The sequence below is a fragment of the Chelonoidis abingdonii genome, chromosome 3 (genome assembly GCF_003597395.2).
Source record: "Chelonoidis abingdonii isolate Lonesome George chromosome 3, CheloAbing_2.0, whole genome shotgun sequence".
NCBI classification, from domain to species: domain Eukaryota; kingdom Metazoa; phylum Chordata; order Testudines; family Testudinidae; genus Chelonoidis; species Chelonoidis abingdonii.
In genome coordinates, this window is record NC_133771.1 from 178,253,396 (window position 1) to 178,278,221 (window position 24,826).

General features: G+C 40.2%; 1 protein-coding gene across 3 annotated transcripts in view; it reads left to right on the forward strand.

The window, feature by feature from the left end:
- The window catches only part of EML4 (EMAP like 4), a 273,980-nt gene that overhangs the window by 138,683 nt on the left and 110,471 nt on the right, over positions 1–24,826 (forward strand). For all 3 annotated transcript variants that reach the window (XM_032773633.2, XM_032773631.2, XM_032773635.2), the window contains exon 2: positions 6,908–7,090. In XM_032773633.2, coding sequence (XP_032629524.1) covers positions 6,908–7,090 — 183 coding nt within the window. The remainder of the gene's footprint in view (positions 1–6,907; positions 7,091–24,826) is intronic.

Genomic DNA, 24,826 nt, shown 5'->3' on the forward strand with positions numbered 1-24,826 from the left:
ATTTCCCCCCCCAAGCTTGAAATTCAAGTTACCAGCAAACAAGGTAAAATTACTTCCAGCAAAATACACTTCACAAGTTAAATAACAAACATAAGACTAAATCCACCTTTCTAGCTCAGTACATACTATTTTGAGACATGAGAGACTGTTCAGGAAAGATTGAGAAACCTTGGGGTGCACGTCTCGGTCCTGCTTAGCTCGCAAGAGCGAACAAAGAGACAAAACAAACAGGCAACAAACAAAGACTTCCCTCCACCCAAGATTTGAAGTATCTGGTCCCCCATTGGTCCCTGGTCAGGTGTCAGCCAGGTTCACAAACTTCTTAACCCTTTACAGGTAAAGAGCATTAACCTCTATCTGTTTTATGTACAGGACGTAGAAACATCCACAAGCTCTAACAGTTCGGGAACTGCAATATGGTCACTGTGCTGATAAGTGCTGCTGAGTTTCATCATGCGATCAAACAGGAAATAAATTCAGAAGTTCCCAGGGTTTCCATGTAGTTACCTGGTTAGTGCAGTCGAGTTCAAAGTGCTGTCCAGAGCGTGAACAATCGGAGCCCGTTGGGATAAGCTCCTGGAGGCCAAAATACCATTGATTTCATCCACATCTACCCCAAGTTTCGATCCCAGCAAGTGTTGATTAGTGCAGCTCTCCCTCGCGGGGAGGAGTATACGAAGTTGATTAAGAGTCCCTTTAAGTTGATGGAATTGGGTTTGTTGTGTGGACACCAATCCTCTCTTTTTCCCTTTAGTCTATATGAGCTGAATACCCTGTAAACATTTTCCATCCTAATTTTACAGAGATAATTTTTACTTTTTCTTTCTTTAATTAAAAGCTTTCTTTTTTAAGAACCTGATTGATTTTTTTTTCTTGTTTAAGACCCAAGGGGATTGGGTCTGAACTCACCAGGGATTGGTAGGGGGAAAGGAGCGGGGGGAGGTTAATTCCTCTCTGTTTTAAGATCCAAGGAGTTTGGATCAGTGTAGTCTCTCCGGGTAGCCCAGGGAGGGGAAAGTCTGGGAGGGGGAAAGGAGGGGGGATGGTTTATTTCTTGTTTTAAGGGGTTTGGGTCTTGGGTTCCCCAGGGAAGGTTTTTGGGGGAACAGAAAGTGTGCCAAACACTATACTTTGGCTGGTGGTGGCGCTATCAGATCTAAGCTAGGAATTAAGCTTAGAAGGGTACATGCAGGTCCCCACTTTTTGGACACTAAAATTCAAAGTGGGAATAATACCTTGACAGCTCCCCCCCTATCATCTCCATCCCTGAGGTTATCACAGATTAGAAGGTGAGAAAAACGCAGTCGCAATGACATGTTTTCCAAGCTCATGCAGTCCACCAATGCTGATAGGGCACAACTTAATGCATGGAGGCATTCAGTGGCAGAGGCCAGGAAAGAATTAAGTGAGTGCGAAGAGCGGAGGCAGGACATGATGCTGAGACTAATGGGGGAGCAAACGGACATGATGAAGCGTCTGTTGGGGGAGCAAACGGACATGATGAAGGATCTGTTGGAGATGCAGGAAATCCAACAAGAGAACAGACCCTGCTGCATCCACTGTATAACTGCCTACCCTCCTTCCCGTGTTCCCATTCGGTGCTCTAGGAGGAAGATAGCCATATCTGTCCAGGCGCCCCTGATTGACCTCACTGAGGTCTGCCAGGAGCACCCGGGAGACATACAATGGCTATCAGTCCTACTGCACCATCTGCCGCGAAGGCAAGGAGCTGCTGCTGTGTAGGAATGTAGTCCTGTTTGAAGAGGGCTATGTTAATGTGAACTGGGAACCTTTTAATTCGTCCCACAGCATCCACACAGAGGAGTTACAGCCCAGCACTTTGGTGTGAACCACTATTCATACCCCCATAGTCTGAATTATAGGCTAGTGTAGATAAGTCCTAAGTAATGGGGCCTTGTTTGGTAATTACTATTGAACTTCACACAGTGAGCATGGTAATTTCTCGCTTTTAAAACTGTGATGAAACATAACTAAAAGACGGCTGCTTGTTTCTTTTTACAATGTTTTATAGTAATCTGTAGTGTATCTGTAGTGCCTGGGGATTTACTCTTTATACGACTTTTGGCTGCTGTTTATATTTTTTATTTCCATATGAAGCACTTCAGTTTGGGCTAATCGATTTGGTGGTGTATTATGTGATAGCTGTGGTATTTTGGTTTTGATTGCTACTACCATAAGATGAACTTTAAAGATCCTTATAGTTATTTTGATATACTTTCAGTATATCTTTAATTTTAATTACAATTAATGTCTTCCTTGTCTTAAGACAACATAGCTGGATTATAGTTGCAGTTTTCGTTATGAAGTTGACAACAATATTCCCATGTTTTATTTGAATGCTCATAATATCTCTATTTAGCAAAAGTATAATTGGGTTGTACTTTTTGGAATTCCAGGGAGTCCAGTGACTTCCTCATGAGTTATAACATTTCTAAGTTCTTATTAGTTCAGAGATAACAGGCACTCCTTATTTTGAGCAAAATTTTAAAATACATCTTTTATGTTTTGTCACTTGTTTGACATGGGGGATTTAAAAGCACTTGTTCATTCTTTGTACACTAAGGAACTTAAGTTTCTTTTCTGACTAGAGTAAGATATAATGATGCACAATCTGTTTGTGTTATGCTTCTTAAATAAGCTTTCTGCAAGAATCAGAAATTTATTCTTATATCCACTGAAGGTGCATGGAAATAAAATGTGTAATCTTGCACTGGTGGCATTACCTTTTCCCTCATATGTTGTAACAACCCTTTCATTCTCTCTCTCTTTCTTTTAAGTTATCTCTTTTGGGCATGAAGACTTTTAGTCTCTTAGGCCTGGTCTACACTATGCATTTAAACCGATTTTAGTAGCGTTAAACCAATTTAAGCCTGCACCCGTCCACACAACGAGGCCTTTTATATTGATATAAAGGGCTCTCTAAACCAGTTTCTGTACTCCTCCACGACGAGAGGAGTTAGCACTGAAATCGTATTACCATGTGGATTAGGCTAGTGTGGCCGGCAAAATCGACGGCATTGGCCTCCGGGCGGTATCCACTGTGGCACCACTGTGACCTCTCTGGCAGCCAAATCGAACTCGGATGCACTGGCAGGTAAACATGGGAAAGCCCCAACGAACTTTTGAATTTCATTTCCTGTTTGCACAGCGTGGAGCTCTGATCACACAGGCGGCCATAGCAGTCCAAAATCCAAAGAAGCTCCAGCATGGACCGTACGAAATACTGATCTGATTGCTGTATGGAGAGGGACAAATTGTTCTCTCAGAGCTCCGTTACAGAAGATGAATTGCCAAGAGCATTTTGAAAAAATCTCCAAGCTATTGATACAGAGTCCACAGCACAGTGCTGTGTGACAAGGCATAAGAAAGCCAAAGAATCAAATGTATTGCTCATGGGAGGGAGGGAGCGGGACTGAGGACTCCAGCTATCCACAGTCCCCGCAGTCTCATGAAAAGTATTTGCCATTCTTGCTGAGACCCAATGCCTGTAGTTCAAACACATTCGTCCAGGGTGGTTCAGGGTTATCTCGCTCCATTTACCCCCCTCCTCCTCCTCCGTGAAGAAAAGGGATAAAAAATCGTTTTCTTGACTTTTTTCCAATGTTCACCATATGTCTACCGCAATGCTCGCTGGTTAGACGCTGATTGCCGCGTGCACTGAAACAGCGGCATCCTCTCCCCTCCCTTTGCTGGTGGCAGACGGTAACAGTGCAGAAGGGACTGGTAGCCGTCTTTGTCATCATTCCATGAGAGCTCCTGGCTGGCCTCAGGTGAGGTCGGCCGGGGGCACCTGGGTAAAAATAGGAATGACTCCTGGTTATTCCCGGCAGATGGTACAGAATGGCTGGTAACCGTCCTCATCATAGCAACTGGGGGCTGAGCTCCATAAGCCCCCCCCCCTTTCATGTCTAAAGAAAAGTTTCTGTACTGCCTGGACTATCATAGTAGCAGGATGCTGGGCTCCTCTCCTCCCCACCGTTTAATGTTCTGCCTGGACTATCATAGCAGCTGGAGGCTGCCTCCCCTCATTTTGTCTCACTAAAAAGTCAATGTTTCTTATTCCTGCATTCTTTATTACTTCATCACACAAATGGGGGGACCCTGCAACAGTAGCCTAGGGGGGTTGGGGGAGGAGGGAAGCAACGGGTGGGGTTGTTGCAGAGGCACCCCCTAGAATGGCATGCAGCTTATCATTTCTGCAGGATCTGACACGAAGCAGCTGTGCTCTGTGGTACACTTGCCCCATATTCTAGTCAGGACTGACTCTATTTTTAGATACAACATAAAAGGAGGGAATGACCCGGGGGTCGTTTCCATTTTTGTCTTTGCGTCCCCGTCCGACCTCAGCGAAGGTGAGCCAGGAGCACCCATGACAGCAGCAGATGGTACAGAACGATTGATAACCATCATCTCATCACCAATTTACAATGGCACAGGAGGACTGGTAACCGTCTCTGCTACCTTGCAGAGGCTAATGAATGCTGTAGTACCACCTCTGTCAGCGGCATCCAGTACACACGGTGACAGTGACAAAAGGCAAAACGGGCTCCATGGTTGCCATGCTATGGCGTCTACCAGGGCAATCCAGGGAAAAAGGACACGAAATGATTGTCTGCTGATGCTTTCACGGAGGAAGGAATGAGTGATGACATTTACCCAGAATCACCCGTGACACTGTTTTTGCACCATCATGCATTGGGATCTCAATCCAGAATTCCAATGTGCAGGGGAGACTGCGGGAACTATGGGATAGCTATGGAATAGCTACCCAGAGTGCAACGCTCCAGAAATGGACACTAGCCTCGGTACATGGACGTACACCACCGAATTATTGTGCTTAGTGTGGCCGCATGCACTCGACTTTATATAATCTGTTTTACAAAACCGATTTATGTAAAATTGGAATAATCCTGTAGTGTAGACGTACCCTTACTGGTAGGTGATCTTGCAGAATGCTTATATAGCATTTGAAATAGCCCAGAGATGCCAATGACATAAGAAATATGGCTATTCACTTTTTTCTGTATTCTTAGGCATACATACACGTTTACCAAGATTAAAGGTGTTTTTGTTTAGACTCTTTCAGCTGCTGTCCACGTTACTAAACTGATTACGTATCTCTTACAATGCAGCCTTCTTTTGATTAGTATACACATATCATTATTAGCATATAGTTTTCCTCCCATTAACTCAGGACTACAAAATACATATTACATACACTTCTCCAAATCCCCTTTTAATTTATCTTCCTTTTAGATTTAAGTGACTTTCCAGCCCAAAAAGCAATCTTAATTTTTCTTTTTTAAAATATATCTGGCTGGCAAAAATTGATAATCAAGCCTTCATATGCTGCAAGAAGACATTTTACACCAATATCTCTTTGGATATTCTTGCCGCTGTTTCTGCCATTGTATGTACATTTCATTTGTAACTTCTCTTGTTTGAATAAATCCCATGGTGATTTCTTTGTATCTCATAAAATATCAGTATTAAGAATTACAATAAAATTGAGTTTGGTGCTACTTCAATAAGTAGTCCCAAATGTTAATGTTTTATCAGTTTTAACAGCTTAGGGCCTGATGCTGCAAATCCTTACCACCTTTATTGTTTTTAATTCATTGGGACTAGTCAAGGTAGGAAGTGCTTTGTCCCCCATTCTTGTAATCACGTACTTACATTGAGCTTGAGGACTACTCAGGTGTATGTGTTTGCAGGATCAGGACCTATGTTGGATAATAAGGGGTTTCGGGATTAGGCCTTTAAAAAAAGTTATAATTTAAATTGTTTCCCTGAATTGAATTTCATGAAACTAGTGGGCCCAAAATTTAAAATGTGCATAACATTTCACAAATAATAATTTGCATGTTTGCTTTTACATATGATTTGATGGTATGAATGTGCTTCATATATGTCATCCATCCAGTATTAAATAAGCAAAGTTTATGAATCCCTGTGATTTTACGCTTGTATTTTGTTAAGAGTATTAAGAAACCCAAACTCACTAAGGATACCTTTAGGAATACCTTTTGTTGGGTGACGTATTTTTTACAACCCATTTGTAGTGCACAGACTCTGATTTATGCTAAAAATAAAAACCTATGATGTGTTATTTTGGCTTGGCAGAAATAATGCAATGAGCTGTCAAAGGCAAAGAATATGCAGAAGCTGTAATTCCCATTTTGCTATTGAAGAATAGATTTGGCTGGATTATGCCTTCAATAATAATCTATTTTTGAGTGGCCAAACAGATTTTTGGAGCCCTTCACAGCATATTTACTTTCTGTTCTCATCACTTCGGGCCAAATGTTATAAAGTAGTATATTTTTTTGGATCATGCAGTGTGGTGATGTGGAAAAAAAACAAACAGTAAAAAGATAAAAGTAACAAGTTAAAACATCTGATCTAGAATATTTTTGAATTGGAGTTGTCACTTCATTAAATTTGGTCTTGGTGAGTTATGTATTTTTAAATTGATTTTTAATTATGTCATACTTTAAAGCGAAGGATGGTTAGACTGCTTCTTTAAAAGTTGCAGTAGAATACACTTCAAAATGTTTGAACATATTTTATTTTGTATCAAATTTGAAAATACAGCCTTGTCCTGTTTAGCATGTATCTTGTTCCCATTACAGTACAAGTTCAGTTTCCAAACATCCTGTGTAGGCACCAGTGTTTAAGGGCCTTAATCTTCTCCTTATGTTGGTTATGCTTATGATCCCATACTTAACCATTATCATCTTTATCCAACCATCTTCAGTATCTCCCAAATATTTTTGATAAACAAGATTGCACTGTAAGTTTTGTAACTCTTCTCTTTTTAGTAGTTTTTAGTTTTGAAAAAACATTAAAATTCCCTCCTCCTTTCCCCCCACCCATCCCCAACTAGATGATAGCATCTCTGCTGCAAGCACATCCGATGTCCAGGACCGTCTTTCAGCTCTCGAACTGAGAGTGCAGCAACAAGAAGATGAAATCACTGTGCTAAAAGCAGCATTGGCTGATGTTTTGAGACGTCTTGCTATCTCTGAAGACCACGTGGCCTCTGTGAGAAAGTCAGCACCAAGTAAAGGTAATGATGCATATTGTAGATCGGAGTGAATTTGACAGATTCTAGCTTTTCATATTGGAGTGTTAACATTTGGAGTTTTCTCATTGGGTGTGCTATCTTAAGCATGAAAGCAGCTGTCAATAAATTGACTTTCAGTTATTTTTCACCAACATCTTTTTTGATAGGGTAAAAATCTGAAAACTGAGATTGTCTTTTTGCCCTTTGCAGTAGAACATCAGAGTTAAGAACGCTTTGAGAGTGGAGGTTGTTCATAACTCTGAAATGTTTGTAACTCTGAACAAAACATTATGGTTGTTCTTTCAAAAGTTTACAGCTGAACGTTACTTAATACAGCTTTGAAATTTTACTGTGTAGAAGAAAAATGCTGCTTTCCCTTTATTTTATTTTTTTTAGTAGTTTACCTTTAACACAGTACTGTGCTGTATTTGCTTTTTTATTATATATTTCTTTGTTTGTTTGTTTTGTCTCTGCTTCTGCCTGATTGTTTACTTCTTGTTCCAAATAAAGTGTGCAGTTGACTGGTTAGTTCGTAACTCTGGTGTTCATAACTCTGAGGTTGCACTGTACTTATATTTATACGAGATCTCCTGTGAACTCCACCTTACTCCTTGTAAAAAGACCACTTTCTACTTAGACATTAGTATACTTTACATCAGGATTGTTCAACCTGCATCCTGAGGTCTGGATGCAGACTGGTGAATCTCTAAACACACAGCCAGGTTCTTCCTGTTAACAGCAAGTTGAGAATAAAGATGGTCAACTGAAGACTCTTACTGGAGGTTAACTAAAAAAATAAATTTCACTTTGTTTATCTATCAAGGAGAAGGCAAGATGAAGGAAATATTATAGAGAGATCTACTTTTAAAAAAAATAAAATGTGTATATTTACACAGAAATTTTTCACCACCCTTGTGCTTGCAAATTGCCATGTGACCCCTACTGACAAATGTATAGGCTTCCATTCATTAACATTTTTACATCTATTGTCTTCATGTACTATGTATACATGTTATATTAAAAAATTAGGATAAAAGAAGATAGACATATTTTGTGCTAATTTGCACAATATGTGAGAACTAAAACTACATTAAAAAGTTAGCAGAGATGATTCAAATCATTTTAAGGGTCTTCCAATTCTCAGAATTAGAAGAGTGGGTATAATTGTGTGTATTCCCATCAAACTATCTACCCCAATTATTTGCCTTTAACTGAATTATACATCCTTAATTCTTTACTGTTACTCTAGTTTTGAAATCAGTGGTGTCACATCAATAAATTGGAGTAACATAATGGTGAATCAGGGCATGTGTATGTTTATATACATATGTTTTATATGTTCAAAATACGAAAGCTGAAAAATACTGAAATTTTGTAATGGTTTTAGATGTAGAACAGCATAGAGATCTAATTATTGTAATTGTTTTTTTTTTCATGTCCCCATGCCAGATGGAAGGAAGTGTTGACACTTAACTGGCATTGACTCTGAATCCTTCTATTCTGTCTTATTTGCTAAATGGTAGACAGTCATTATCTATGATTATAAATTCAGCTTTTTTTATCTGACCTTTATCATGCCTCATCAGGATTCAAACTTCCTTGTCTAACATTTTGAATAAACAAAGTACTAGCAAGTATTTGAGATAAGTGCAATAAGTCTATGTTGCAAGGTACTAATTTTTGCAGAAAAGTGATGCTTTCAAGCGAAAAATCATGGACAGAATGTACATACTTGGGGCCACAGTTTTCATACTTAGAAGGTTAAAGTGCGTAGTTTCTGTTTAGACACTTACATAAGTGGCTTTATTTTGGAGGTGCTAGGTATCCATGGCCTCCACTGAGATCAGAGGAAGCTGTAGGTGCCCAGCATCTCTGAAAGTCAGAGGTGAAATTCTGTGCCCATTGACGTCAATGGGAAAATTCCCCTTAATTTCAGTGGGATCAGGATTTCATCCTGGGTCACTTAAGAAAAAAAGCAAAGAGGCTTACATTTAAATGTGTGTTTTTTAACATGCAACCTTTTCGTCCTAAAACACCTGACCCAGTCCTTTTCCCATACAGAGCACCTCGTATTGTCTAGGTCACAGAAATGATTGTATCTGATTTTTAGAAATGTGAGGTATATTATCTTAACTACTTACAGACGATATGTGTCTGTACAGAGAGACACTCCATGTACTGAAAAATATATCTCAATAGCACTGGAAAGAAAAATACAATCTTCCATACCCCAAACAATTCCTAAAACTGTTCGTATCTGTCTGGCTCTTTGCATAGTACCACTAAAAAAAAAAAAGAAAAAGTACAGCAAAAAGTGTGTGTTAAAGAGCATTTCACTCATTGATTTGAAAGTTTTAATAAAATCAAGGAACAAATACAAAAAGAGTATTCAAATGCTAGACTTAAAAGTTATCAGATACACACTATTGCTCTGAGTCATGCTCCTCTTTGGCTGTATATCAATAAATTAGAGGCCAAATGTCTGAACTAGTGAGCACCTACAAATTTCACCGTAGTCAGTGTCTGAAGTGGCTTCTCCTTTAGCCCTGAAAATCAGACTTATAAATGGACTTTTGTGCCTAGATTTGAACATTTTAACCAATAGTGTTTTTTAATCAGAGTAGTTTAAATGTCTTCATATAGCTCCATTCCTCTGGTATTTTGATTTTTACTATTGCTGATCTAAATTTCACTCATTTTAATAGGGGAAAGAGAATACACCATAAAAGTTTTTAACTTTGCTACTATATAGCTGCATAGGTGCATATTATATAACATTTATTTATATAGTAGCATTGAAGTATTATACTACTGTTCATTGTATTATTGTTTCTGTCAAGATCTTCAATGCCTATAGATACACTACTTGAAAACACATTCATTTGATTAGATGTGGGATTCAGATTTTTTTTATGTTCAGACACATTTAACACTAAAATCCAAAGTCATTTGGAAGGTTTCTGTTTTATGCGAATACTTTGAATACTATGCTTTCAGACTTCAAGTCAAATGAGTGCTAAAAAGGGTTCTTAGTGTGCTTGTATACATATGAACAGCTGATTTTCTCCCTTTTATAGATAGGCAGATACATTTTGGCACTCCCATTGTTCCCTTTGCAATACTCTCACTTTCAGTCTCCATTCTGTCTACCAAGACAGCAGATGGACTTTTTTTCCTGGTGAAATGTCTGGGAATATTTTACTCAGTAACTGTAAATTTTGCACAGGTTAGGGTGCCCATAACTCCAAATCTACTGTTTCTGCCCTAATTTAGCCATATACTAAGATCTTCAGTAGGATGTAGGGCCATGAAGCGACTTTGAATTTTAGTGTTAAATGTGTCTGAACATAAATGGGCTGGGTGAATTTCTAATTCTTAGATAACACATTCCTATGGAATGTCTAATTCTAACTTGTGCCTTAGGAGGTTGTTTACACCTGTTCATTCACAGTTACAGAAATAGTGAAAAAAAGATGGAGATATTATTTAAAAATTGTGTTTAACTATGTATACACAATATACAATATCTAACATTAATGAATTATAACTAATTGCTGCTATTTTTATTTTATAGGGGAAATGGCCCCTTGTGTTGAAACAGCTAACAGAGACACAAGAAAAAGGCATTGCAACTGTTGATGACTGGATATTTTTATCATGATACCTGAGATTATAAGACATTATAGAGTGTCAGAAAAAAGATGTTTAGTGACATATTGCCACCAGTATTTTAGACTTCAGGAATAGCTTTGGTCCAGCATTAGTTTAGCCGTAAAAGTTAGTATTTGGAACAAACATTCCAGAATATGATTGTACGTTAGTAAAATATTAGTGATTTATATTTTAAATATTTCTTTCAGTACAACAGTTGACTTATTTTCCCGTTGTGTAATAAAATTAAACAAGTAAGGCCAATCTTCCCCAAATCCTCCAAAAATTTACTTTATAAAAGTCACTCAGTATCTGATCTGCTTTTGCACTGGACAATCTTTCTTACTGGCTGCAGAGATATATCTTCCAAAACTTCTACTAATTTCCCTTAAGTAGCTCAGCAGTTGCCTTCAAAGAGGTACCTTTCACAATGTGAAAATGAGTGTTGTGGACTGACTAAATCAGGTTGAAAGGGGCAAACATAAATGACACTTTTTGGTATTCACTCCCCCCATTCAAGCAGATGATATCCAAGCTCGTTGGGACAGAGGACCGCTGGGGTTTTTGGCAAACTGCTTCAAGATCCTTCAGTATGGTTTGTTCATGCTGGATATGTCTTTGGGCTGAACTGATTTTGTTTTACCTTTCTTATCCCTTTCTTTCTTCTTGTCTAGCATCTGAATCAGCAAAAGCTAGGACCTTTACTAATAGCCTAGTATTTGTGATATTTTTCTTGTCTGTACTTTTCATCATATGCATATTATTATAGTGTTTCAGTGGAAACCTTCCCAGTAAGTGAATAGATTTCTACATACATAGCATAGGGATATCCGTAAGTGAGTTAATTTGGTAGGGACTGTTTCATCTGTCTAGTGCTGTCCAAGAACAGTGAGATCCTCAGGGTGCATGGTGGGAGGTGTCATTTGAGATGTGAGCTATTTGGTGTTCGTTTTTTATGTCTGCAGTTCTTCCTATTTTATGATTGAATTAAGTCAGAGGGCAAGTATTTAATAGCCATCAGGGACCACCGTGTGAGAGAAGTATCTCCATTTGGAAAATACAAGGATGTCAGCACTTGTCTGTTAGTGGGCAACTTACAAAGCAGAAGGAAGATATTTCTGCCTCTGTATCTTCCACCAAACGACGTGGATGCACCCGAGGTCCAAACAGTGGCATCTGATAGATTATGCCATTGTCAGAAGACAAGACATCTGAGACGTACTGATCACCAGAGTGATGCCAGGTACAGAGTGCTGGACAGACCACAGATTAGTCAGGACGTCTCTCCAACTTTACATCGCTCCCTCTCGGCACAAACGCCCTAAGCATGTGTGACCTGCTTTCAACATAACCAAACTGAAGGATGCTCAATGTTTCAACAACTTCCAGAAGAGTCTTGATGACAAACTGACATCCCACAGACAACTGATCGGTACTGCAACTGAAAAGTGGGACCAGTTCAAGCAGATGGTGACTGACACAGCAATAACATCTATTGGACCAAAGAAAAGAACACATCAGGATTGGTTTGATGAGAACCAAGAAGAAATATGCTCGGCTCTGGAAGTAAAGAGAAAAGCCTTTATCAAATGGCAGAATGATCCCTCCTCAGTCTCCAACTGGGACCATTTCAAGTACCTTCAGAACAAAACACAGAAAGACCTCCGTCAGATACAAGACAACTGGTGAGAGAGCAAAGCCAAAGAAATTGAGTACTATGCTGAGACCGAGAACTCAAAGAGCATAAGCCTGTCTATGGACCTTCTAAAGTAAGGACCACCCCACTGCTCTCATTAGACAGCACAACACTGATTAAAAATAAAGAAGGAATCAACGAAAGATGGTGAGAACATTGTAGCAACCTTCTCAACAGACCATCAACTGTGAATAATAATGTCCTCATTGAAATTCCACAACAACCTGCTCTGACAGATCTTGACTCTCCGCCCACTATAGATGAGATTAAGAAAGCTGTTAGCCAGATAAGTTCAGGAAAAGCTCCTGGAAAACATGGGTTACCAGAAGGGAGATACAAAGCAGCAGGTCCAGCAGCACTAGTAGCGTTCCACAGCGTGATCATCAGCATCTGGGAGGACGAAAACATGCCACAGGACCTCTGCGATGCTACTATTGTCTCTCTTTTCAAGAACAAAGGCAGCAAAGCAGAATGTGGAAATTATAGAGGCATATCCCTCCGAGGGAAAATATCATCACCCCGCATCATCTTGAACTGCCTAATAGCCAGTATTTCTGAGGCAAATCTACCTGAAAGTCAATGTGGTTTTGACCTGCCAGAGTCACAGTCGACCATGGTTTTGCTGTCAGACAAATGCATTGAACAGAACATGCACCTATATGCTGTCTTCATAGATCTGACAAAGGCATTTGATACCATCAACAGGGAAGCCCTTTGGACTATTCTAACACGACTTGGCTGCCCAAGAAAATTTGTCCAGATTATATGCCTTTTTCATGACAGCATGACAGGCGAAGTATTGTCTGATGGAGCCACATCTACCCCCTTCAACATCACCAATGGCGTGAAACAAGGATGTGTTCTCACTCCTGTCTTATTTAATCTGTTCTTTGCATGTGTCCTTAACAATGCAATGAAAGATCTGGATCGAGGTATATATTTGAAATACTGGCACGATGGTTCTCTTTTTGACCTCCGTCGCCTGAATGCAAAGACTAGACAGTGCAGAAACTCCTTCTTGAGGCACTCTTTGCTGACAACTGTACTCTCATGGCTCACACTGAAAATGATCTTCAGCACACTGTCAACAAGTTTGCCGAGGCCTCGCAACTCTTCGGATTAACTATCAGCCTCAGAAAGACAGAAGTTCTCCATCAACCTGTACCTGGATCAAATGCTTCTGTCCCGAGTATCTCCATTGATGTCACTCCGCTTAAAGTAGTGGAGAACTTTAAATACCTGGGTAGTGTCATATCCAGTGATGAATCACTGAATAATGATATCAACGCACGAATATCCAAAGCAATCCAGGCACTTGGCTATCTGCGTGTCAAAGTTTTAAACTACCACAACATCCGGATGTCAACAAAACTGCTTGTGTACAGAGCTGCTGTTCTTTCATCTCTTTTGTACGGGTGTGAAACATGGACACTATATAGACATCACATCAAGCAGCTCGGAGCATTCCACTTGCGTTGCCTCCGCAACATCACGAAGATCCGCTGGCAAGACAAAGTGCCTGATCTTGAGGTCCTCGAGAGAGCCCAGATGACAAGCATCGAAATAATAATCATGAAGTCACAGCTATGTTGGACCAGTCATGTGAGCCGCATGGATGCCAAAAGAATCCCCCGCCAGCTTCTCTATGGTGAGCTTTCCCAGGGCATCCGACATATAGGTTGTCCACGAAAACGTTACAAGGACACCATCAAAGCCAATCTGCAGTATAGCAGTATCAAACCCAGGGACCTTGAGGACGCTGCCCGCGACAGAACACAGTGACGTGCAACAGTCAGAAATACCTGCATCGCCTTTGAGGAAGAGTGCTGCCGGCGTCTACAAGAGGCTCGCGAATGACATCACAGAGCACCAGCAGCGCACAACCCACTGACTGCGAACTTCCCATGCACCATCTGCAGCCAAATGTGCACCTCTAGAATTGGCTTGTATAGCCATCAGAGGGCACACCATGAGACCAACAATAGATGATTTGCTCAGATTTGTCATCATCGGATCGATGGACTACTAAGATCTTCCACCAAGAAGCTCTCATAGATACAGGAAATCCTTTCAAAATGAAAATGGAAGAAGGTTGTTATAAAGCCTCTCTGTCTCTACACAAACTATGCACAAGTATGCAAAGCGACAGGAAAGGCTAATAAATCCAATTATTGAAGTTATTCTACTTCAGAGAAGAATTAGTGGTGCTGTCCTAGCCTCTGCCCATATACAGGCATTTCCTGTAGGTTAACACAGATGCTCCCTTCTGAGATAATCTTAATGCTTATGTTTTAAAGTAGTTTGCTTGTAGCTGGTAAACTGGCCATATACTTTTTTATGATTATGTATTTAGATGATACTATTCCCTGTTCAGTAATCTTAGGGGGCTTTTTTGATAGGCAGCTTCAATAGTTCTGTAAGTGCCATCTCTTTTGTGGGAAGTTCTTTCCTTTTGACAGCCTTGAAGTGTTGGTGCCACATGCCTCTTTACTTGATTACAGCAGTTGACGCTTATAGTATGTGCCAAAAAAAGAATACCTGAACACTGGAGGAAAGGGAAAGCATAGAGTAGTCTAGTACTTGTGGCTGCCAGCAAAACAGATTGTATCGCATTTGGTGCCTGGGATGCTCTTGGGGTGTCAAAATGTATGTAACATGAGAGTGCAGCTTGTAGACACTGTGTGTGAAAACAAGTCCATGACACACAATGGTACTGGTAAAGCAGCTCAGGGTAATCGTACTAATAAAGGCCAAGATGCATGTGCTTCCTGTTCCAAGAAGTTGCTATCCAGTTGAAAGTATATATTATTTTTTTTCTCCTATCTTGCCCTCTTTTTGACTAGAGGCAAAAATGAGATTTTGTACGCTTTGAATCTCCAGATGGAGCATAATGCAAAAAATAGGAGAATCCAAGAACAGAAATTTATAGCAGCCTGCTCCTACAAGCTCAGTTAATAGGTTGCCACAGAGAGGGACTGGTTGTCAGAAGATGGAAATGTCTTACGTGAGAGTACAGCTCAGCACTGGAAACGACATTTTACATTTTGCATAGAGGTGTCTAGGACAAGCCAGTGGCACTTTGTATGACAATGCAGGTTTTTTCTTTAGTGGCTTTGCGGTGATAGAAATCTGAAGAGTTCCTGCTTGTTTTGTTTTGGTATGCAATAGTGTGTACATACCCCAAATACACAGCAAACCTAAATCAAAATCCTATTTCATTGCAATAATTTGAACAGAAGATTTAAGATTTTTTTTACCTGATCTTAACTCTTGTTTCATTTCAATAATATTAAAATGAAAAGTAGGCTGGCCAAAAATGTTGAATTTTTTTTTAATTTAAAAATGCTGATTTTAAGAGCAAGTCATAAACTGTGGGGGGGGGGAAGCTTGATATCTTTGCAGTTGAATTTTTAGTCATGCTTAGCACATGCTAATTAACACAATTGTAGATTCTAGTGTAGACACTTCAGGACATGATTTACAATTGCTGGATTAATAGATGTTGAAACACAACTACAAATTCAAGACCTACTCTGATGGTTGGAAGTTGCTGTTAGCCATGAATTTCCGTAGAAAGGAGTGTATGAGCAGCAACATGATTTAAGCAATCCTAGAGTTGTATCTGCCTTATCAAGGCCAGCAACTGCAAGCTTGCATGTATATCACTTTACTCATGGGAGTAGTCCTGTTGAAGCCTGTGGGCTGTATGCTCATGTTACGTACATTTTCACACCCTTGAAATCTTAATGTCTTTCCCATGCACCCGTTATTGTGCCATGTGCTTTTTTTATGTTAAGCTTCTTTCTTCTCTGTTACTTCCTTTTTCTGTTCTTCTCTCTCGTCTCTTCTTTCAATTTTCCATCTCCTTTAACCCCTCTTTGCTTTCTTACTCTACTCATACTTGTCATTATTTTGGACTCTCTTCTTTCCCTCCTTCCCTTTACTTTACATTCTTTTGAAGACTAATGGGAACTAATAAACATGTAACTAGCTTCCTTCTGAAGAGCTTATTTTTACATTTCATGTGAATATCAGTTATATAATTATTAGATATATGCACTTGCAGCTGTATTTATCAGGAAAAATAATTTAGGCTAATAGTGAAAGTATGTTACCTCTGTGTGTGTGGTTTTAAGTGAATAAAGCAGTGTGCCATTGTCTCAGAATATAGGTATCTATCAAGTAGTCTTAAAGTCATCAATTTATTCCAATTCACACAAGTGAGTGAAGGTCATAATGAACAAATTAGAGCCATTTGGGGGGAGGCCTGCTGTTCTAAAATCCTGAGACATACAGTTGGAACTAAAAGCTATCATTTTATCACAAGACACCTTTTCAAAAGTTGCTACTGTCATGTAAATGTCAGTTTTTCCTGCATTTCCCCCCAATTTAGCTAATAAAATCTATTTCCTATTTTTCTGATTCTGTGGTTATGGAAGCAAGGGAGGGAAACAGATTTCAAGTTTATGGTGGTGGTCTTTGTCTAATCTTGCTTATCTTTCGTTCACACACTTGTATACTTGACAGATTTGAATGAAAGGTCTCTTTTGAACTCAGCAGATATTATTATTCTGTGAGAATTATCAGAATAGAGATGGAATCCATTATCCATGAAAGACATTTTTACTACTTTGATCTCACAGTTTGGCTTTAATCCTGGTCACCACTCACTGGATCTCATTTTACATTCAGCTTGCATCCGGCTCTTGTTCCGAGCCAAAAGATAAAGCTGAGTGCTATTCAGTCTGAAAAATTACAGACTGTTTATGTTAGTAATTGACATATAATGTGATATTGGCAGACATGCACAGTTTGAATGCTGAGAACTTCATTGTTTTAGCCTATTGAATTCCATCCTGAATTTGTGTTTTCACTGCAACTTCATTATAACACTCTCCTTTGAAATTAAGCCTGTTTTGGCTGCTATGAAAGGATATTTTTACAGTGGGAGACAGAAAGATTCTAAGGGTATTAATGTAAGTTGGAGCCTGATGACGAGTATAGAGATTTTCGCTAGCCATCATCCAGTGGAGTTCTGCAGCTAGGGTCAGAAACATTCTAATCTCCACCTCTGATGATGGAAAGCCAATTCATAAAGTCCAATACTCAGGGTTTGCAAATGGGTTAGGAATTAACCCCAAATGTTTTGTTTTAAAATGTAAATGTATTCCCATTTTTTAGATTATATTTTTTTAAAATCATTTGGGATACTAATTTAAAAAAAAAATCCTGAGCCTTTTTTAGTTCACCTTTAAAAAAGAACGGAAGTCCAATTAATGAATGTCAAAGTAGAGGAGTGTGAAATATTTGTAACATTGTGCAAAATTACACCTCTACCTTGATATAACGCGACCTGATATAACATGAATTCGCGGTAAAGCAATGCTCTGGGGGGACGGGGCTGCGCACTCCGGTGGATCAAAGCAAGTTCAATATAGCGTGGTTTCACCTATAACACGATAAGATTTTTTGGCTCCCGAGGACAGCGTTATATCGAGGTAGAGGTGTACTTGGAAATTGTGGAGTTTTAACATTTTCTTACAAACTGAAGATTCACCCATTTTTCCTCAAGAAATTCTAAGGTACACTTTTCTTTAGTAAAGACAGGCTAGTTTTACAGTGAAGATGCCTTCTGTCAGGGAGCAAACTGAAATTCATATTTTTGATTCAAAGGTAGGCATTTATAATGAGCAAAATTTGGGAGTTACAAACTTAGATGAAACTACATTATACAATCTCTTTTACTGCAGCCTGTGCAACTCACATAATTCCCCCTAGAACTAGATATTTTGATTGCTGTTTGGAATGTGTCCAAGTATTTCTTATATCACTTCTGAATTCCTTATTTCTGTCAGTCTAGTTTACAAACAATAGCTGCTCCAGTTTTACTAAACTCAGTTTTTAAATTGATTTAATTAAACTAATGCAAGTCTCTGTCTAGACTAACTTAAATCTCAGGTCAGTAAGTGTTCTGTGAATCACCCTAGCATGTTTGTGGTCATTATTAAAATAATAATTTAAAAGAAAGTCCTTTCATTTAAAAATAAGTCACCACAATCTACTGTACGGATGAGAATCAAACCTCTTACTGCTGCCAATATTGTATGGGTGAGAGCACATTGTAGCTAGGAAGAGCTGGATATGATTGATCTCAGATTTTCTTCATGGATAAGGTTTTATTATTCAGTGTAAGAGTCTGAGACATTTTATCTTAGTATAGACAGTTCCTTGTAGATGTAATGTCATGAGCCCAGTATTTGCATTAGTGTTCTCTCCCTGTGGAGGAGGAGGTTGTACATGTTTTCCATCTGATTATGTGCCAGTATCAGATGTTTCTGATCTGAAGCACTGTTTCTGTATGCACTTTACACACAGCTTGTCCACTGAATCTTTTGTGTCTGTCAGAGAATTCAGAGTTGTTACACATATCTCCCATTCCCATTTCTGCATAATTTCCTCAATGGCAGCCTGAGATGTATTGATCTATTACCACAAACAGAAAGACAGAGAAGGGTCACATACAGTTCAAGAGCAAATCAGGAGCTTTGACATATTGTATCTTCTTGGATAAGATGATTACTTAGTCATTGAAAATAAAACAAGCACATTTATATGCCAGTATTACTCAAGATATTTTTCTACTTCATATTGGTTTGTGGCTTTGCTGCTATCTGTGTTATGAAAACGTGTTTAGGGTATTTTAAAAATGTTGAATTTTGAAATTAGAATCTTTATTAAAAAATGAAATAAAACATGTCCGCAAAAGGTAGTCTCTAGAGTGTGGCTAGCTGAGAAGAATTGTGTTTGTTTGATTTGTTGGGGGCAAGAGGCTGGGAGCAGGGAGGGGGGAAAAAATCAAAATGATTTATATATCATGGGGTGTTTCAAAGCTGATCTCTTTCCTCCTCATCTTCTACATTCTTCCCCTCTTCTACTCTGCCCAGGTGTTTTCCTGACTGCTTCTTTTGTCCTTTTGACCTGACTTTCTGTCAGCTTTCAGTAGTACTCTGTACATGTGGAGCAGCCTGCCAGTCAATGTTTCCCCAACCTACTCACATATTTGTTAAATCACACATTTTCTTGACATACTTAACCTGTTACATACACAAAAGGTTAAAATAACATGAATAAGGTGTCAAAGTCAAGCGCTCAGAAGTCAGGAAATGCCAGAATTAAGCGTGCCAGTGCAACCTTAATTCAGCCAATCGTGCATATGCTTTATAATTAGGCATGGTAAATGTCAGTAAACATCAATTGCACCATAAACAGACAATCAGTGAAAAATTTTATACATCGATGATAATCAGACTTTACAGATAGGCAAAGTAAAAAAAATGCTTCTTGAGAACTTAGTTTGGATTTAAGAATATTCATTTTATATATTTTTACATCTGATGTTGACAATTTGTTTTTTAATGGTTATAAAGCTTTAATTTTTTTGAATCTCAGTGTCTGCTGTCATTAAATAATTATATTGACCCCTTCATTGTCTGACCCATACATCATTTCCCACAGCTGTGAACATTTAAATAGAAAATTTAAATTTCAATAAAAAAAGGTGAAAACCCATAATTTCCCAAAAAGGTGAACATTTAAATTGATAAAAATAAAAAAAGCTTAAAAATAACCAATATTATCCATTGAAATTATATTTAAAAAAATTGAATCCTGCCATATGTAACTATAATGCAGTCTTTAATCTTATTTAGTGTGGCTTAAAACCAGCAATGTTAGATGTCCAAATCGAGGCTGGCGATGATGCAGAGCAAATGGCAGAGATACATTATTTGGGACGTTGATTAACCAGTCCATAGTCTGAAATCTGTTTCTGCAACCACAAATAGAATTGCGTCTTACTTCCCATTTACGGAGAAGGGATGTGCAGCTGCAGTTCAAAGTGGACCATATTTTCCATGGAAGTGAAAAGCCATTGGGTTCTTCGGCTGAGTCCTTGATGAGCTATTTATTCAGGATGTTAGCATCCCGCCTTGCTTGTCTTTGATCTTCAGGTGGAAAACTTTTGAGTCTTGGAGCTTTTGTGCTGCAACCCAAAAAGATTTTCTTTATTTGAACCAGAATGTTGGTGTATTACTTAGATCTTCTGGTACTGGGAGATCCTTGTTCCCTCGAGTTTAATGGACCTTCTGAAGAATTTTCAGGTTATGACAAATTTGGGGTGGGTGGATATATGTCAGTATGGGAAGCCATGGTTCTGGTGTTGATTCTACTGTGGCCATAATAATCCACATAACAATGTTGTGATCATGTAATTAGAGACTGTCTAATTACATGATCATGTAACATGTAATTAGAGACTATTTTTTCCACAGGATCCCTGCCTCATTCAGAGCACAGGGCAGACCTGCTTTGGAGATGAATCAGCAGGGTCTGTAGGACACCTGCCTAATTTGTTTCAGAAATTGGAAAATCTGCAGTGAATGAGACAGTGAATTGCAGGAGAAGAAAGAAGGGTCTCATCACTCAGGCAGTTCGATGTTGCCCTGGAGCACTGAATTCTATTCCTGCTTCTGCCACAGAGTTCCTGTGCGAGGCTAGGTGTAAACAAGACTTTGAACAGCTGGTCACTAACTGTGTGTTTCTCATTTTCTGGGTGCCCAGCTTGAGACTCTGGAGTCTGTTGAGCACTCACAGCTACAGCTGATGTCTTGGGAGATGTGATCTAAACACATAATGTGCTACATATATAATGCTATATGCTCTGAAATACCAGACTGGGTACCCAAAATTAGTGGATACATTTGCTCTCAATTTTCCTGTGCTTCAGCTTCCCTTCTGTAAATGGGAATAATAACACCTCTTCATCTCTCTAGGATGCTGTGAAAATAAAGTCATTGATAGTTGTTAAACACTCAGATATGATAGTGATTAGCACCATAGAAAAGCCCATGATGAAAGTTTTAATTCGGTCTTCAGAGCCATGTTTGAATAGTGTGCAGTAAGTCATAGGACTACAGGTTGAACAGCAAGATGGAAACAAAATATTGACTAGCTGCTCATTAACTGAGCACTGTACATCCTGTGCACTGAATGATCTAGGGATCCTGTGGGAAAAAAAATAGTATATGTTCCTGTAATTAAAGACTGAATCATAATGCATATGCACAAGGGGACTGAATTAAGGTTTTACAGGCAATCTAAAGTTCTGGCATTTTCTAACTTCCTAACTGATGAGTGTTTAACTTTGTGTTTTTAAAAACCTAGGACTTTACACACAAAAAACTATTTTAAAACATTATTAAGGTTACAAACTGGAAAACAGAAATTCTGTCATGTGGCATCATATTGACACCTATGTAGTTCATCAGAATGATTGGAACCTTTAGATCTGCCTCACTGACATCTGCTACTTGAGCTAATGGAGTAACTGATGGCAATAGTAAGTTGTAACCCACTGCCTGTGGGCTAGCACTGGAAGGGGATAAGATGCTTTGCCAGAGGGTTACATAGATATTTGCTGACAATAGAAGAATGGTGAGACTCGGGAATCTTGGGTTCCATTCCAGCCTTTGGGAAACGCGTGCTCTAGTGAGCACAGAATGTTTTCCTCATTTCCTCCAAGCTTAACCCCTTCCACACCGTCCCAGTTCTGTCTTTTCTTGTTCCATCCTAGCCAGTCCCCAACTACAATCCACAGGCTTCTGTCAGGGTTCCCTCCTCACTGTGAACTCTAGGGTACAGATGTGGGGACCTGCATGAAAGACCCCCAAAGCTTATCTCTACCAGCTTAGATTAAAAACTTCCCCAAGGCACAAATTCGTCCTTGTCCTTGGAATGGTATTGCTGCCACCACCAAGTGAGTTAGACAGAGAATTAGTAAAAGGACCACTTGGAGTTCCTGTTTCCCCAAATTATCCCCCAAGCCCTTTTACTCCCTTCCCTGGGGAGGCTTGAGAATAATATACCAACCAAATAGGTTAACAAGGTGGGCACAGATCAACTCTTGGGTTTTTAGGACACTGAAAACCAATCAGGTTCTTTAAAAGCAGAACTTTATTATTAAAAAAAAAAAAGTAAAAGAAGCACCTCTGTAAAATCAGAATGAAAGGTAATTTTATAGGGTAATCAGATTCAATACACAGAGGATTCCCCTCTAGGCAAAACTTTAAAGTTATCAAAAAAAAAAAAAAAAAAAAGAGAAAACCAAAAACAGCAATAAACCTCCCTCTTAGCCTAGGGAAAATTCACAAGCTAAAACAAAAGATAATCTAATGCATTTCCTTCCTATTACTTACAATTTGTAATCTTAGTTCAGGTATGGTTTTAGGAGGTGTATTTTCCCTGCCCTGGTTCCTTGCTGACCCGGAGAGAACACACAAAGAGAACAAAACAAAAACCTTCCCCACAGATTTGAAAGTATCTTCTCCCCTTATTGGTCCTTTTCATCAGGTGCCAACCAGGTTATTTGAGCTTCTTAACCCTTTACAGGTAAAGGAAGGATTTTACGCTACCCTTAGCTGTATGTTTATTATCCCAGTCATCTTGCTTAGCCAGCACTAGTCTCCCACTATGGACTTCCTGCATCAGTTCTGGTCTGCTCCCCACCAGTTCCAACCTTTCACCACTCCTAGTGCAAGTCTGCTTCCCCTGCCATTCCCATTTTCTTCTCTACAATCCCCCTGCTCCATGTTCCTGTCTTCCCAATCCAGCCCCCATTTCCCCCCTCCCAGCTGCTCTTCCAATCTGTCTCTTTTGCGCAGCCTTACCTCCAGCTTCCACATTCCGCATCTCCACAGGCTTCCAGTCTTTGGCCCTGGTTCCTCATTTATTCTCAGTGACCAAGTCCCTGCTCCAAAGCAGGGGGATGCTAGAACATCTCAAATGAAGGTCGTCAGTGTTTTGTAGCATGGGTAAAACAACATTTGTCTGTAGCTTCGTTCTTGGAGATGGCTGAGCCATTTGGGGTTGCCTGGGGCCCCTGCAGGTGCTGTGGGAGGGCGGCCCAGCTGCTTGGGAGGTAGGCAGGTGGTGGCACGCAGACCAGGACCCCTGCTGGTGCTGAGGGGGAGGGGTCATTGGGGCCGTCAGGCTCTCTACCTGGCTCTGCACCTCTCCCCCCAGCAGCAGTAGAGTTTGGGTGTGGGAAGGGGGGCGGGGAATGCGGCACAGGACAGAGTGAGGCAGGCTCTGGGCAGGCACTTACCAGAATAATTTTCCAAAATAATTCAGCCTGAGCTAGACACCCAGCATGGGAAATTTCAGCCCAAATAATTAAAGTTTGGCAAAGTTATAAGTAAAGTGCGAGTTTGTCACTGGGGATCACAGAAGTAATGGATTCTCTGACTTTCTGTGACTTCTGCAGTAGCTGGTGTGCCTGGCTCAGGGGCAGCTCAGGCAGCCCCTGTGCCAGATGCACTGGCTGCTGCTGGGGCAGTCTCAGCCCATTCTCTCCCCCTCTCACCTCCCGCCTGCAGCAGAGTTTGGGTGTGGGAGGGGGCAAGGAATTGGGGCACTGGCCACGGTGAGGTGGGCTCTGGGTGGTGCTTACCTGAGGGCTCCCCAGAAGCAGTGACATCCCCATTGCTCAGCTGCTAGGTGGAGGCATGACTAGGCAGCTCTGCACACTGCCTTCTCCCAGAACACTGGCTTCGCAGCTCCCATTGGCTGGGAACCGCAGCCAATGGGAGCTGCGGGAGTGGTGCCTGCAGGCAGAGGCAGCACACAGAGCTTCCTGGCCATGCCTCCGCCTAGCAGCTGAACGAGGGAGATGTTGCTGTTTTCGGGGATCCCCCCCAGGTAAGCACCACCCAGAGCCTGCCTCACCCCATTCTGTGTCCCAACCCCCTCCCCCCTTGCACACCCAAACTCCCTACCAGGCTAAATGCATCCCTCCCAAGCAGCTGGGCCGCCTTCCCTCAAACACCCGTGGGGCCTCTGGGCAACTGCCCCCTCCAATTTTTAGTCTGTGGTATTTTTAGTAAAAGTCATGGACAGGTCATGGGTTGTGAACTTTTGTTTACTGTCCGTGACTTTTCCTAAAAATACCTGTGACTAAAACGTAGCCTTAGTTGTAAGCAACTGAAAACAGGGTCTTATGGTGGGAAGTGTTGGGCTACTTTAATGGACAATGCTACCTGCCCTGCCCATTATAAGGACCTCATGGCAGTGTACATTGGTGTGTATTGTGCCATCCTGTTTATAATGATCAGGGACTTCATGCCTTGTGGTTGCTACAGCTCACTTGTAATACAGCCCTGTGTGTGTTGATGGCACTATGGGTTAATAACACAGTGATCTTTTGGCCAAAATCCTCTTCCCAGGCCACAGCCTGAGTAATTCTGTTGTATACTTGGTAGAAGTCAAGTCTCTTCAAGACAGTTATAGCTAAAATAGCTTTCTTAGCCCTGGAACCCCACCCTGGGACGAGAAGATTT